Raw genomic sequence first — 14,840 nt, 5'->3', positions numbered from 1 at the left:
CGTAAAAAACACTTTTTGGAAAATCTTTACCAAGTTCGTTGCGCGGCGAAATTTTCCTTTATCAACTTATCAAGTTTATAACCATCCAAGTTGGCCGGCAGACGCAGCACAATAGAACCTTGTTACGTTACTTGTAATATTTAGTTTTGGGCTACAACTGTTACCATACCACATGTTAGGAATCTGGTGCAGTGATACAGTAAAGTAGCTGAAATATAGTTGAGCACAATAGCCCTTGGTGGACATTAAGCATATACGAACTGTTTCGTCAAAGATATCAACTTTTTGCCATGCTTATTACTAATCAAAACTGCGTAGAAACGCATATATCCTAACAAAGTAAATAAAAATAGACTGTGTTATCACGCCCATTTAAAATACAACAGAATATTGTCCTCAATACCTTGGGTGATTCTGCCAATGTTTCAATTAATGTGTCGTCTTTACTTGATTTTTATTATCAAAAAAGGCATTGCCAAGGGTTTGCCTATCATTTTTTCAACAGCTCATCGAAACCTGTACAGAAACATTAGCTTCCGCTATTTTTATACAAAAAGTATCTTTACCAGCTACGTACCTTTCCCAAGGGTTCTGGCATACGAAACAACGCAGATACCAGAGATGATTTTCCAGCACCGGTGCGACCCACAATTCCCACCTTCTCTTTACCAGAAACACAAAAGCTGATGTTCTTTAAGACACGAGGTCCACCTTCAAAGTAAATGAGAGAAAGATCCTGTATAGCTAAGCCTCCCTCATTCGGCCACGACTCTGGAGGACGGGCCTCAGTGCTGTAGCCGGGCTCAGAATCTATTTCAGTATACGTCATTACACGTTCGACTGATGTCATCAAGTTTTCCACCTCTGAAGCCATCCGTACGCCTAACTGAGTTAGGTCCAGCGTTTGCAGCGCGTACACAAGTGCCAGGCCGCTTAGGGCTAACAAAAAAACGTGAACAGTACAGTTACGTAAAGTAAGCATGTAAAACGTTCAGGTTTCTTGTATTTAAGGTGCCCTCTAATACTTCTGGTATTCTAGATCTATTAAAGCTAACATAGGGATTTTAAAAGGCTGACTTGCAAGACTTGCATTGTTTAGCCTTGTTATAACTTACGCTAGAAACGTTTCCAGATTAATCATTAATGCAATGAAATGTTCAAATAATTCGTAAATTAAAAATAAAAATAACAGGTCACCTTCCTTAAAAGAGAAAATTTAGGGCTCAAAGGGAACCTCCACTCTTACTACAAGTTGACGATGAAGTGTTTAAAATTTTGCCTAAATTCCAAATTTTGCAGAACAAGGGAGAAATAACTTTTAATAGCAACAAAAAATTGGTAAAGATTATCGCTTTTAAATTCCCCGCGCTCCGCCATTTTGGATTTTATGACGTGTAATGGTCGCTGCTATTATTACAAAGCCAAAGATCGTTTGGGCAACAATTGGGCAACCATTACCCGTCATAAATCCAAAATGGCGGCTCGCGGGAAATTTTAAAGCAATCATTTTTTCCACTTTTTGTTACTATTAAATGTTATTTCTCTTTTGTCCTGTAAAATAAGGGATAGAGGCATTATTTTACACAACGTCAACTTTTCGAAAGAGTGGAGGTTACCTTTAAAGGTGCCTCTAACTCCATTCAATATCATCTATAGGAGGAATCTTTATCCACGTTTTTTGGAAGCAGAGAAATTGAACGCAAAGTAAATCTCCAAATTTTCTTAGAGATTCCTAATAAAAATTTTACATAAGATTAATGAAAAGCGTTTACATTCGCTTGCAATGACTTACCGGGACTTTTCGTAATCAGAATAGCTGCCACTGCGACAATGCTAACGAAGACACTAGAGAGCAGGTCCAGGCGAATACCTAGCCAACGATTAGAAGACACTACCATAAAGAGAGCTTGTGTGTTCTCGTCCTGGTACCTGAAAAGAAAAATGTATTAAAGAGTTACTATCTATAACAGAAAAACACTTCATTATTTTCCCTTTTACAAGTTACTAACCTATCAAATTTGCTACAAACATCATAGGACGGGGAAGACATGGTTTCAATGTTCTTGTCGACAGCCGCTTTTTATAAGGAGATAACGGCGTTGAGATTGAGAGGATAAAGGAAGCTATCTACACTGTACAAAATGCAACTAGCAAAGTGAAACAATATGACGACAATTATTTTGGTGTCTCTGCTTGGGTAATTACAGTCAATAGATGTGTTTAGCGAGTTATCAGTTCTGGTATTTATATGTCCGGAGGGACTTGTCAATACATCTTCAAAACAACGGCAATACTTTATTTCAAAGTAACCACACAAAATGTTGAAGGAACCTGCAACGCCATCAAAATTAATGCAACTGTTTACACCTTAATCACTATGGTTTTTTTTTAATGAGCACGCCAAACTGAATTTTTTGCCGAGTTCCGAAACACTATGATTCGAAGTTTTTTTTTCTAATGGATTGAACTTTAACTAACCTGTGAAGCCTGTCTTGAAATACTCTGTTCATATTCGAAGTGTGCACTATTTCAAGTCCAATTGCTGTTTCTGTGATGTGTGAATAAACAGGACTGTATCTAATGGCCTCGATTCTCTTAAGCTCTCTGGAGGACTTCAGGTAATAACGTGCGTAGTAAACATATATTCCAATAATTGGAAGAAGGGCCAAGAAAAGCCAGTAGTTTGTTGCAGCGGGAACCAACATTGCACAAAGTGAAAAGAGGCAAATTATAACAGCTTGTAAAAATAGCGGTGGTAACACGTCGTCCATACAACCAATGTCTTTGGAAAACCGATTGAGAATACGCCCCGCTGGGTTTGTGTCAAAAAACAATACAGGGGCTTGGATTGTCGACACAGTCATTTTGTTATGAAGGTTTTCAGCTGCTTTTAGTAAGAGGTAGTAAAAGACGAACGATGATGTTGTCATGACAACGGTGGAGACAGCAACTAGACAGGCGTGAATGACTTGAGTGATTGGTGCTCTTTGTTGGTCACGTGACATCTCTGCCATTCTGGACAGCCACCAGTTTGGAGCTAGGAGACAAACTAAAGAATATCCAAATGTTATAAGCGTATATCCAAGTGTTAAAAGTGCTTTCACTTGCCCTTAAAGGGAGAAACACTTTACATATTTCCCACCTACATTACAGATTATTTGAAGGGATTTCTACAGAAGTAGCATTAATGCAGATGCACGTTGTGCGAAGTTTTGCAAGTTGTAGGTAACAGCGGGAGTCATCCAGAGAATAACTTCCTTTAACTTGATTCCGGTTTTAAAAAGGTTTTTTGAAATTATGTTAGATTTACATGTCACGATATTTTTGGTTATCTTCTCTTCAAATAATTAACAAACACCAAAAACCTAACACTAAACCCAAAACTACATTCAAGAAGATAAGGACATATTGAGAATGACAATCTTGAAAAAATCGGTCAGCATTTTTTTTTTCTAGATGCCCAGACTCCTGTTCGTGACAAAGCTCCTACAAGATCATTCATGTGACTAAAATACCTCTAAATTGTGTAAACATTTGTCGTTCAGAAAAGTATATTATACTCTCACTACTTATTAAACACCTAACCATTTTTATTTGCGCGTTCATTGGTAGTGAAGTTTGAAAATCTTAAGGATCCCAAAACATTTCCAGCCACATAAGTTCAAACATTACAAAGCTGCAAAAGCGTTCTGTGTCACATTGTAACTGTCTCAGTTTCAACTCGTTGATTACTAAACTAAAATAAAAAGCCTTATTTAAGTGTCGATGCCTTTAGCACTGTTGTGCTTTTTGGGGACACTGTAAACAAACGAACAAATATTCTAAATCGAACAGAAACTTGTTAAAAACATATTTACAAAGCGTGGAGGAGTTGAATTCAGGGCCACCAAAGGCAAATCCATCTAGTGGCATGGAGCAGGACCCGGGAACTCCGGATTACAAGTCCGGCGCCCTAACCACTAGGCCACGCTGCCTCCTAAACAACCTACAAATCCCAGTCTTACCTTGTGCCAGTACTAACACAAATGCAAGAAGCAAGATCAACGGAACAGGTAGTCCTGCTCGAAAATAATCCCAGTAGAGTCGCCAGGTCACAGTGCCAGCCATCTTACTTTCCTCTTCTTCCTTCAGATCAAGAGCTGGTGGATGGTCAGCCTCGAACACATCACTAATGCTTGGAGGTACAGGGGAGTTCGTAATTTCCTGAGTCATTTCGTCTGTTACATTACGTGTGGCACAACTTTCATTCTCCTGAAGTGTAGGTAACTCTAAACTGCCTACAAAACCCATGTTATCTTTACCTTCTGTATGTTTCATAGACGAAACTAAGGAAATGGAAGGTCTTTGCATCAGCTTCCGGATGGCCTTTTCCTCGCGGAACTCGTAGACACTAACACTCCTTGAGCGCCTGGGAGAAATATTTGCAGTTACGACTCCAGCTCTTTGAGGGACCGTAACATCACTCGTCATTGGTTTAAGCAACTTTAAGGCAGGCTCTTTCGTGGACGGAAGTGCCGAAGTTGATCGAGACCTACTCTTGGTAACTTCCAAGATGTCCCCTCTCTGACTGAACTCGTATAGACTCGCCCTCCTAACGCGCCTTGCCTCATTCTCGCATAGCTGAAGCAGTTCCAAACTATCGAAAAACACTCCCTGCTCTGTAAGCTCCGTATATCCTCCATGATGACTGAATGAACCGTTTTCCATCACAATAATGCGAGCCACATCTTTCAAATACTGCAACTGGTGGGTGACAAGCAAACGAATGCGACCCGATAAATAGTCGAGTATGCAGCTCTCGAAAAGTTTTCTTACTACTTTAGTGTCTACTGCACTCAGTGGATCGTCCAAAAGATAAATATCAGCATCTGAATACACTGCACGAGCTAAACCCACACGTGCCTTCTGGCCTCCACTGAGGGTCACTCCACGCTGCCCGATCTCTGTGAGGTCGCCATTGGTGAAGTCTGCCAAGTCCTTCGTCAAACCGCAAACCTCAACAACACGTTGCAATTTTTCCTGGTTAAATGGCAAGCCAAACAAAATGTTCTCTCTTATAGTTCCAGAAAACACCCAGGGTATTTGAGGAACATAAGCTACTTTCCCGTGATACGATATCTCTCCTTTACTCAGCGGAAGCTCTCCAAGAATAGCTGTTAGAAGGGACGACTTTCCACTTCCAACTGCGCCGGTTATTGCTATCATGTCACCATTCGAAGCTTGTAAATTAATGTGATTCAAGGTTTGGTTCAGAACATCTTGCTTCCATGAACACGACGCATCAGTAATTGAGACATAAGGTTCCGCAAAACTGTGATTCTTGCATGCCACCAATGAAATCTCAGTAAAGTTAGTTAATGGCATGTTTTCAGTCCGAATGAGAACTGGTTGATAGTTTTCGTGTAGAGGAACGTCAAGTTCTTTGAAACTAGTCAGTTGAACATCCATTTTCATATTTTTGGTCCCTTTATATTTGAATACAACGTTACTGGTAAGATTATCTTGTCCTGCTGAATTGTACTCCTCAGCTCTTTTAAGGGCTGCTGTCTCCTCCGTGTTGCCCTCAAGAAAGACCTGTATTCGGTCGAGGGCTACTTTAGCATCCGCGACCACCTGCATGGCTATACCCAAGTGGTAACAAAATGTATGTCTTATCGTCACCAATCCCAGAAGAACTGTAAATATTTCAAAGGATGACAAGTTTGTTCCTGTCAGAACCAGCGTTGTTATTGAAATCAGAGGGCCGATGGGAATCGTTGTAAAGAAAAAAACAATAAGCATGGAGACAATGATGCCTTTAAAACGAATTATTGACATCTCCTTCCTGCAAAGCACCAAAACACGCATAAAAGTGATCAATGGTGGGTGAACTAACTAAACTAAACTTTAATGTAGAAAGAACCTGGAGAGCCTTTGATTACAATAGCAAATCGATGCCTTGCATAAATTCACTCAATGGTGAAGATGACACACGGTTAAACTAAAATATTTATTCAACGTCCATCGTACCATTGAATTGAATGGTAACAATTGAATCGATTGAATGGTATTAATTTGAAATCTTTCACTAATCGGTCCTGTCGAGTATTAGAATATAAAAATGGCAATACTTAAGTCGCAACGGCTGTATCTATCAAAAGTGCACTCGCAGCAATAATAATGGGACCGTAATAACCTTTTTGGACAACTAATCGCTTGTTACCTGCGAAGGTCGCGAACGACGTCTCTGAATTTCCACTCCCAAGCATACATCTTCACCGCTCGTATTCCAGAGATGATTTCATTCATCACCACGACCCGTTTGTCTGTGACGGCAGCGGCTTTCTCTCTGAGCTTGGCAGATTTTCTTGCCATTAAAATTTGAAAGGCGACTAAGACAAAATAAAAGGCAGCACCAACCAGAGCCTCCCAGCCAATCAGGAACCACAGGATTATCAAGCTGATAGTGAGTTCCAGTGGGGAGAATAGCACCAATCCCAGGTTATTCAAGGACTTTTCGACTTTCTGTGCGTCATTCGATACCAGGTTGATGGTATTTCCAGACATTGTAGCCTCCAGGTTGTAACGATTTAAAGAAAGAAGCTAAAGGCAGAAAGTGATCCATGTTATGAATAAACAGGTCTTTGAAATTCAACAATAAAATAAACTGCAGTGTAGTGCAGTGCAGTGCATTGCAATGCAGTGGGGTGCGGTGCGGTGCAGTGCACAGTGCAGTGCAGTGCAGTGCAGTGCAGTGCAATAAAATACAATACAATACCTTCTAATTATCCACAATATAAATCAAAACTTTCGCTTGTGGGGTCGTGTTAATTAAAGGTGCCAAGTTACAAATACTAATTGACAAACGAAATATATATTTCAAAATATTTAAAAATGCTAATTTACAAGTGCTTAAAAATGGTAGTTTAAAATGCTAAAATATTTAATTATTGTAAGGTACTTCCGGTATTTCAACAAATATGAAATAAAATTACTCGCTAGTACACAATTAAATCATCTCTATGGTGTTCTGTAGTCTGAGGGGGATGCCAACTTTAAGTCTATCTCTTACACTGCCCCTTTATCTAAGACTGTTGGGTTACTAAGACAAAATGTGGTCTTAAATCCCTTTCTTCCTGGCCTGGCTTTGAACTGACTGTTTCGTTATAACTACACTAGAAATTTACCTTCTTGTAAACAAGACCTATTAACGCCACTTTCAGCTTCAATCCCCAGAGCTCAGTAAGGTAATCGTAGTGCTGGGTTGATAAGGCTCTGACTAGGCTTGCTAGAGCCAGAAGAGCCACATACATTAGGTCAAATTTTATTTCCATATCCGGAGCATCATTTAACGTTTTCAGCACCAACCAAAGACATAAAGGTAGGAAGACGAAGCTCAAAGACCAAATTACTTTTAACACTATCAGCACCATTCTCGATTGCCAAGGAATAAGCCTGGCCATAACTTTCCATAAACGCGCTTTTCTAGGTTTTGATTGACTCTTTTCTAGTTCATCAAACCAGAACTGTTCAGCTTTCTGGATTAGCACCTCGGCTTTGTAATCTTTAAGAAGTGGAAACAAATCACCATCGGTCAGCGGTCGTTTATTTCCCAATTTCAACACGCCATTCATCCACCAAAAGAACATGATTGACAGCCAACTTGCTCGATCTCTTGGGTTTCTGCATTGTGATGTGTTCTCCATATTGTCATTTTCTGTTTTCGCAACACTTGGATACATGTAGTGTCCCACTCTTCACAGAGAACGAGGAAAATCTAAAAGCTTAACAAAACAGCAAAATGGTACTCGTTTACAAGCATGGCAACGTAGAGTGTAAATGCGAGAAAGGCAAATATGTTAGCGTATTGTATCTTACATGTTTAAAATAATTATGATATAGCTTCATAGCGCATTGTACTTGTGCGTGGAACTTTCTGAAAATATTTTCTTTACACCTCTTTCGTACTCTCTGGTAATCCTTGAGTGCCGGCTTTACAAACAAACACATACAGTTGTCCTGTACTTTGCGAACGTGTCTTATCTTTGACGTGGCTAGCAAAGGATACGGATATCGTTCATTTACCTGAAGTGGTCGGATTCTTGCGCCTAATAATCGCCCAACGCAAAAGGAGGGAAACTCACTTCCCATACCAGATGTAAATAGCACGCATTCGCCTTCGTCGTATGCAATTATCCTTTGTAAATCTTGTGACAAACGTGATACATTATGCAAATCACTATCAAGTTCCATTTTGTGTTTTAAAGAGCACTTCTAATTGTCAGTTCCACTGTAAAAGATTACGGTTTTGTTAATTTTTCATCCGAAGCAATCAGAGGTTGTTTGTCCGAAGAAAACTATGGACGTTTGCTGATTTTGGCGGATTCTTCATCAATCCGTTTTCTCATTTATTATTTTCGTGATTAGAGCGCTAAAAGTATTACGCTTGATTTCAGGCTGCAATGAAAAGAAAACTCACCTTCTTGGAGGAAAGGCAATCGTAGAAGATTACCGTGAGAGGGATGACTGGATGATTTGGCTTCGACTTACTGACTGACAGAATGTGTGGAATTAATTGCGTTACTTACTAGATATCCCGTGTCTTCTTTGGATAATTTAATTTTATGACGACACTTATTATTATTTCTCGTATGGGAGTTGTTATGGAACATTAATTCCAGTTGGTCAGTTATGTCTTAAGCACGTGCATCGCCAGCGTGTACATAAGCATGAGAGCAGGCACAACTACAGACACGTCAGAAACCAGGCATAACCAAAGCACAAGAAAATGTAATAGTCTTTTCTATGTCATCTAATTTTCTTATACGTGCGTTTATGCTTACGTCAAGCTTCGTTGGTTATTCCTTCTGCACCGGAATTACGTAAGCACACACAAAGGCACATGAAGGATGACGACTAATTCAATTCTGATCAAGTTTTCTTTTATGTGTGTGAGAATGGTGTTACGTTTTTCACGCGTGTCTGCATGCAAGTAGGTGACTGATCATTAAGATTGACCGTTAAAATAATGATTATATTAATGAGCGAGAAAAGTCGAATTTGATGTGCCAATTACTCATCATTCAAAATTCTATTAATAACCATGGCTCTCGCGAATAATTATATTACGAAGCCCTGCTGTCTGATCATAAGAAAAGAGAACGGGCGGCTTTACTTTGCTACTCTGTGAACCATAACACATTTTGACCCGCAATGGAGGTTCTTTAGCAAAGCACTGAACCCAGCAAACAAAACGGATTTAACTCCCAGGCGATTCAATTGTTGTCATCATAACAGGAAGCCAGCCGACCAATGGTAAAAAAGAGGTATGATCACGCATTTAGATTGCTTCTTATTCAACCCTTCAACAGTCTGTTGCTGAATTCAGTCATCCAGTAAAGTTTGGCAAAAACGCCATTCTTTCTAGCATCTTTTCAAAGTTGCTCACGTTTTGTTATGTCACGAAAGTTTTCGTTTCTTCTCAGATTGCTACGGAAGGTGAGGTTTCTATTAAACTGTATTTTGGATTAGTCTTTTTTATGTCAAGCTGCATTATTTATTACCTTGGCAGCCGGAGGGTTTTTCGTGATATGTGCGGCGAAGCCGCTAAAGCGGCGCGATCTTTGAGAGACGAAGCCGTTTCGCGGGTCCACCACTTCTATTGATCGAAAAAAATAAAATTTCTTGCACCCAGAGCACATTTGTTCAGGATTTGCACAAATTAGTCTATTTTACTAAAGTTAAATAACTTTAAGTCGACTCAGCATAACATTATTTTATTTCAGATTCCTCGTAGAAACGCTAATTAGCTGGATTTCCACTGTTATACTATTTAACAATTAGACGGCAAGCTCGAGGTTTCTACCGGCTGATAGTTGGCGAGGGGCGAAGCCCCGAGTCAACTATTAAAAGCCGGTAGAAACCGAGAGCGAGCCGTCTAATTGTTTTAGCATAACCCAGCTGCCGATCTCTTAAACACAAAATAAAGCTATAGTTGATTTTTCATTGTTTTGTTGATAAAATTCCGCAAAAAACTGAGCGCGCGCACCAAGTGCCGTCGAACGATCGATAGAAGGCACCTGTGTAGCCAATCAGATTGCGCGATTTGCAATAGACGGCTGCTAGGTTATGCTAATGAATATCAGAAGTTAACGACGTGCCAACAATAAAATATAGAAAGTATGGCCGGCTGCAAATAAATTGAATGTTAAGGGAGACAGTGGAAGTCTAACTTAAAACAACAGAAAGCGACACAAATATAAATACACCATTTGCATTCCTATGCAAAATTTGTTATAAAAAACATACCAATGTTCAGAAAACCCCTGTAAGATTATCAATGGCAAAGATGTACACCACTATTGGATTTTGTAGCAGTTAGGCATTTTTTCTATTTTTAAAAGCTTAAAAGCTTTTGTCTGGATATAGCTTTGTATAATTTATTTGCAAATGACATTGAACTACACAACGTTTTAGGTTGAACTATACAAAAGTACCAGCTTTGTATAATTTATTTGCAAATGACATTGAACTACACAACGTTTTAGGTTGAACTATACAAAAGTACCAGTGAGCTGCAGATTTAATAATCTACAGCGATCGTTACTTATGATTCAATTGCAATTTGATCGGTGGCCGCCATAGCGCCTGTGGATTTTACGGGAGTCATCACATGAGAGTGTATCCCAGCAACCTTGCTCCGCCTCTTCACCCTTCTGGAACTACAAAAAGGAATAGTTTCACCAATTAATTGCTAACACTAACAAAACATTTTCATGAATGATCTTCCAGGTCATAGTCTAAAACCTGTTTTATAGACTTCGAGAAACACAAACTAATGGATATTTCATTTTTCGGCCTCGCTTTTAACATCAGTAGTGATCAGACATTAAAACGTCTTATTAAACGTGAAATGAGCTTTACAGACAGTATCGTCGAAATCCAACAACAGATCGACAACTAATCATGATACAAACGTTTTAAAAAAAAGATAAATCACTCATTGCGGAGAGCAAAACGGTTGTGTTACGAGAGTAAAATGAATAACGTAAAATCAAATACCCGCGACGCCTTCAAGTTCTCCAAAAGGCGAGTGTTCATTCTCTTAATATATTTATTCTCTTTCGCTACAATCAGGTCAGTTCATGTACTCTTCTAAGACGTCATCCGTACCACCAAGATTTGCGACAAATTCCTTCGAAACAAACATTTTTACACCGACAATACTAGAAACTTTCGCGTTTTACATCTAATTTATAACTTATTGTCCAACATGCAAATGTTAAGTAATTTTCTGTTTTTTTTCTATGGTCCCAAATTTTATAACTTCCTTGACAGCGAAATCGCCAACGCTAATTCAATTTGCTCTTTTTAGAAAGCCCTTAAGAAAAAAATTATTAAAAACTATTAAATAAATTTCAAATAAATTTTTTCTACAGCCAATTGAATTATTTGAAAAGTCAAATTAGTTAATCGGGGAAGCCGAAACACGCATAAGCTTTGAAGTTTCTTTTCGGCCTTCACGCTACTTTTTCTTTGATTATTGTTCAAATTATTTTATAGTATTCTTTATTACTTGTATGGCAAATAAATTAAAAACAAAACATTATACGAGACCTAGCACAAATCAGTCAGTCACTTGGTCACTCAGTCAGTCCCTCAGTCGGTCGGTTGGTTGTTTGGCACTCAGTCAGAAGATTTTCGAATACATTTTCTTAATTAAAAAAAAAAAAACAGAATGAAATCCTAACATGTTTTAAAGGCTAAGTTCGATGAATATCTAAGATCGATGAAGCAACGGTAAAACCGAAGCTGGCACCAGTAAAACTGATACAAGTATAAAAACATCTACTCACATCACTCTTACGACTAGAATTAGAATTGCCAATGTGACAAGTCCTATGACAATTCCCAAAATCATCTTAATCGGCAAAGTCTTGGAAACTAGTGAAAAAGAGAAACACAAACATCCTGAATCGAGCGGTTTTACTGATTTTGCGAAATTGCTTTGATGTTTTTTGCCGTATCACGGTATACAGTTGTTTCGAGACTGGATGTCCCACAGAAACGTAAACACGTACGCGTACGGGACAGTACAGTAAGGTATTATGGGAAGTGGTACACCGTTGCTTGTTCGAAGCAGGGTGCCTTGGTTCAAATTTACTTCACTGGCTGTGTTTCAGCGAGATGTCTAGAGAAACCGTTAATACAGATATTTTAAGAACCGTTGATAGATTCAAATTTAGCATATCGGTGGAAAAGAAATGTACAAGTCTTATTTTACAGTCACGTGATGTCATGTTTTGGAACATTTACTTAATTTGTATTTGCTTTTTGCAGCGTTTCATGTTTTTTAATTTTTTTTTCTAAAAACGTATTTAGATAAGCTAGCTTGCTTCCGTTTTCAGGTTTAAAATAAAAAGGAAACGTTTAAAATACAGCATCGTGTTACCCGCGTACGCTTTTACGCTTCTTTTGGACAACATTTCTTGAAACAGCTTTATGATTTGCTGAGAAAACTCGCGCCACGCCCTCAACCAATCAAATACAAAGCCAAAACCAGTAACGACATCATCAGACGCGTTTTCTCGCCCTTGGCACCAGTTATACGTGTATTTGCTTCGAGTTCTCATTGGTTCATAGTGTTATTTTAGAATGGTTATGATGATGATGACGACGACGACGACGATGATGATGATGATGATGATGATGATGATGATGATGATGCGTGTTGGTTTTACGACACTTTATTGAAAACCGCTCTTTTATCCCCTCAGCAACAATACTGTTATTCACAAACATCACATGTCATATTAAGGTTACCCTTTTCGCATCCCAGGCCATCATTTTTCAGTTTGTATCCCTTGCGGCAAGCACATGCATAGCTTCCCACGGTGTTGACACAAATCTGCGCGCACTTGTGGCCGTCAGATGTACTGTTACACTCATTGATGTCTATGATAAAGGAAATAACAACAACAACAATAAACAATTTGATTGGACTTTCGAAGTCGCCACATAAACTTGTGATGTCACCATTCATTGAATAAAATGAATCGAATTTTATTTATTCAATGCGTTCTATACCATACATTTTGAGAAAACTCTTTGTCTGGCGAATAGCCTGCGCAGCAAAGCGCTCCCGCATTGCATTCTAAGTATTTGCCCTTGCCCCAGTGTTCGCCAATTAAATGGCAAAACGTTGCATAAAAACCAAAATGTGGGAAAATCTTCATTAGCACGGGAACGCTGCCTAACAAAGGAATTACAGGCCAAATTTCACGTGAAGAAATCGGATATTACCTCAATCAGAGAGCAATAAGTAAGATATTGGTTTTTCAACTGAAATCGAGCGTAGAATTCACGGGTCAGGTGCTTTTAAGATTTTAACCAAGAACACATGGCATTTAACGAGAAAATAACATCATTTCGTCTGTGGATGTTAGTTTTTGTCATCAACGCACGGTGGTAAGTACTATACCGCAATAAACACCTCGCATTGTTAGGTTACCGCGGAATATGTAAACTAAGGCCTTAATTTTCTTTACCTATGCAGGTGTGTCGATCACTTCTAAGCTTAAAGCCAGTGTTGCACGTGCAGTTATATCCTGATCCATGTCTTACACACTTTTGCTCACAGCCGCCGTTGTTCTTTACACACGGATTGGCGCCTGCGTTAAAAAAGCTGACTTAAAATCCATTAAAACAACAACAACAAACAAACAAACAATCAAATGACGGGGCAAGCGTATTTATACGGTATCAAAATCAAGCGCAGCGGCGCTTACTTTTACTATTAAAAACGTCTGGACTCTTGATGCGGCGCTTTTTCGAGCGCAGCGTTTTTTTTTTTCTTAGGGTGTGGTGCTTATCACAACTCATTCAAAATAACATTTTTGTTATTAATACAACAAAGCTACAACTACTGTTCCGAACGCTTGCCGGTTGTTTTCCTCGGAGCATAGACTCAATGAAGAACGTTTTCTATTTGTGTTTGTCATGCAACAATTACGTCAGCATTTTTGCAGGTTATCCTGTGAACCACAAGCATTCGCCGTAGGTTTAAGCCTTGTGTGGCCAGCCGAAAGCGTTACAATTAAAACAGGACTTACCCAAAGACGATGAGGAACTTTCACCAAGTGAAGCGGAAGTAGGAGAAATGAGATCTGCTGACGATGATGGACCAGCTGAAGTAGTTCCAGCGGCACTGAGAGCAGATGGGGTGGACTGGTTACTACTCGGAGATGCCGTCAAAGAGACAGATGCGGAGGCCTGGGTACTTGTCGAAGATGCCGAAGCAGATGAAGAGGCCTGGATACTAGTCCGAGATGCAATAAGCGAAACGAAGGAGGAGGACAGTGGTGCAACAGCTTCTGCTGTAGAGTTCCTGGATGCTAATGAAGTCGCTGGCAAAACAGTCGTGGAGGTGAAAGATGGTAACAACGAGGAAGCTGGGGAGAGCAAAACTGACAATTTTATTCTCGGTTGGTCTAGTTTTTTTAGCAAAGTCGCATCTAAAATCAAATGAAGCATGAGAAGACGGGGTAATACCAATGGATTAATGCTTTTAACAAGCGTTGCGTTGTTGCTGAAGGTGTGGCGCGTATTCGAAGGCAACGCTTTCAAGTATTTTTGCTTTAATAGGCGGCCCTTATTCGGAGGCTAGCTATATTTGATCGAGAAAACATCTCTTTCAAGAAAATAAGTGCGGACTTTATACTTTACAGATTGCACATAAAGTAGGGTACAAATCACAGTTCAACCTCAAATGCATCAACTGCGAGAAAATTTGATTTATCTGTCATCTTGAGTCAGAGCGCTGATTTAATCTCGAAGTAGTTTTGTGTTTGTTCCCTGCTTTT

General features: G+C 39.3%; 2 protein-coding genes across 2 annotated transcripts in view; both read right to left on the bottom strand.

Moving 5' to 3' along the window:
- The window catches only part of LOC144652485 (ATP-binding cassette sub-family C member 4-like), a 20,728-nt gene extending 12,176 nt beyond the window's left edge, over positions 1 to 8,552 (bottom strand). Inside the window, exons 1-7 of the mRNA XM_078512496.1 lie at positions 8,459 to 8,552; positions 7,167 to 7,763; positions 6,203 to 6,582; positions 4,005 to 5,824; positions 2,479 to 3,049; positions 1,793 to 1,929; positions 578 to 939 (exon numbers count right to left, since the gene is read on the bottom strand). Of these exons, the coding sequence (XP_078368622.1) occupies positions 578 to 939; positions 1,793 to 1,929; positions 2,479 to 3,049; positions 4,005 to 5,824; positions 6,203 to 6,582; positions 7,167 to 7,721 (3,825 nt within the window). The 5' untranslated portion in view covers positions 7,722 to 7,763; positions 8,459 to 8,552. The remainder of the gene's footprint in view (positions 1 to 577; positions 940 to 1,792; positions 1,930 to 2,478; positions 3,050 to 4,004; positions 5,825 to 6,202; positions 6,583 to 7,166; positions 7,764 to 8,458) is intronic.
- Positions 8,553 to 10,511: 1,959 nt separating this feature from the next.
- Positions 10,512 to 14,511, bottom strand: LOC144648501 (uncharacterized). The gene is made up of 5 exons (XM_078508034.1): positions 14,091 to 14,511; positions 13,527 to 13,649; positions 12,802 to 12,933; positions 11,835 to 11,922; positions 10,512 to 10,700 (listed from the first exon to the last, which is right to left on the bottom strand). Exons 1-5 carry the CDS (start codon positions 14,509 to 14,511, stop codon positions 10,586 to 10,588), a joined length of 879 nt encoding a protein of 292 aa, XP_078364160.1. The 3' UTR covers positions 10,512 to 10,585.
- Between the last annotated feature and the right edge of the window lie 329 nt (positions 14,512 to 14,840).

This window comes from Oculina patagonica, chromosome 4 (genome assembly GCF_052425735.1).
Source record: "Oculina patagonica isolate OP01 chromosome 4, crgOcupat, whole genome shotgun sequence".
Classification (NCBI taxonomy): Eukaryota; Metazoa; Cnidaria; class Anthozoa; order Scleractinia; family Oculinidae; genus Oculina; species Oculina patagonica.
This window is presented reverse-complemented; position numbering and strand designations above follow the sequence as displayed.

Bases quoted from the DNA above. Each gene is read 5' to 3' on its own strand.
- LOC144648501 (XM_078508034.1), bottom strand. From the start codon at position 14,511: ATGCTTCATTTGATTTTAGATGCGACTTTGCTAAAAAAACTAGACCAA. The intron at 13,650-14,090 runs GTAAGTCCTGTT...TTTTTAACGCAG, and splicing joins AAGTTCCTCATCGTCTTTGG to GCGCCAATCCGTGTGTAAAG. The intron at 12,934-13,526 runs GTAAAGAAAATT...CCTTTATCATAG, and splicing joins TGATCGACACACCTGCATAG to ACATCAATGAGTGTAACAGT.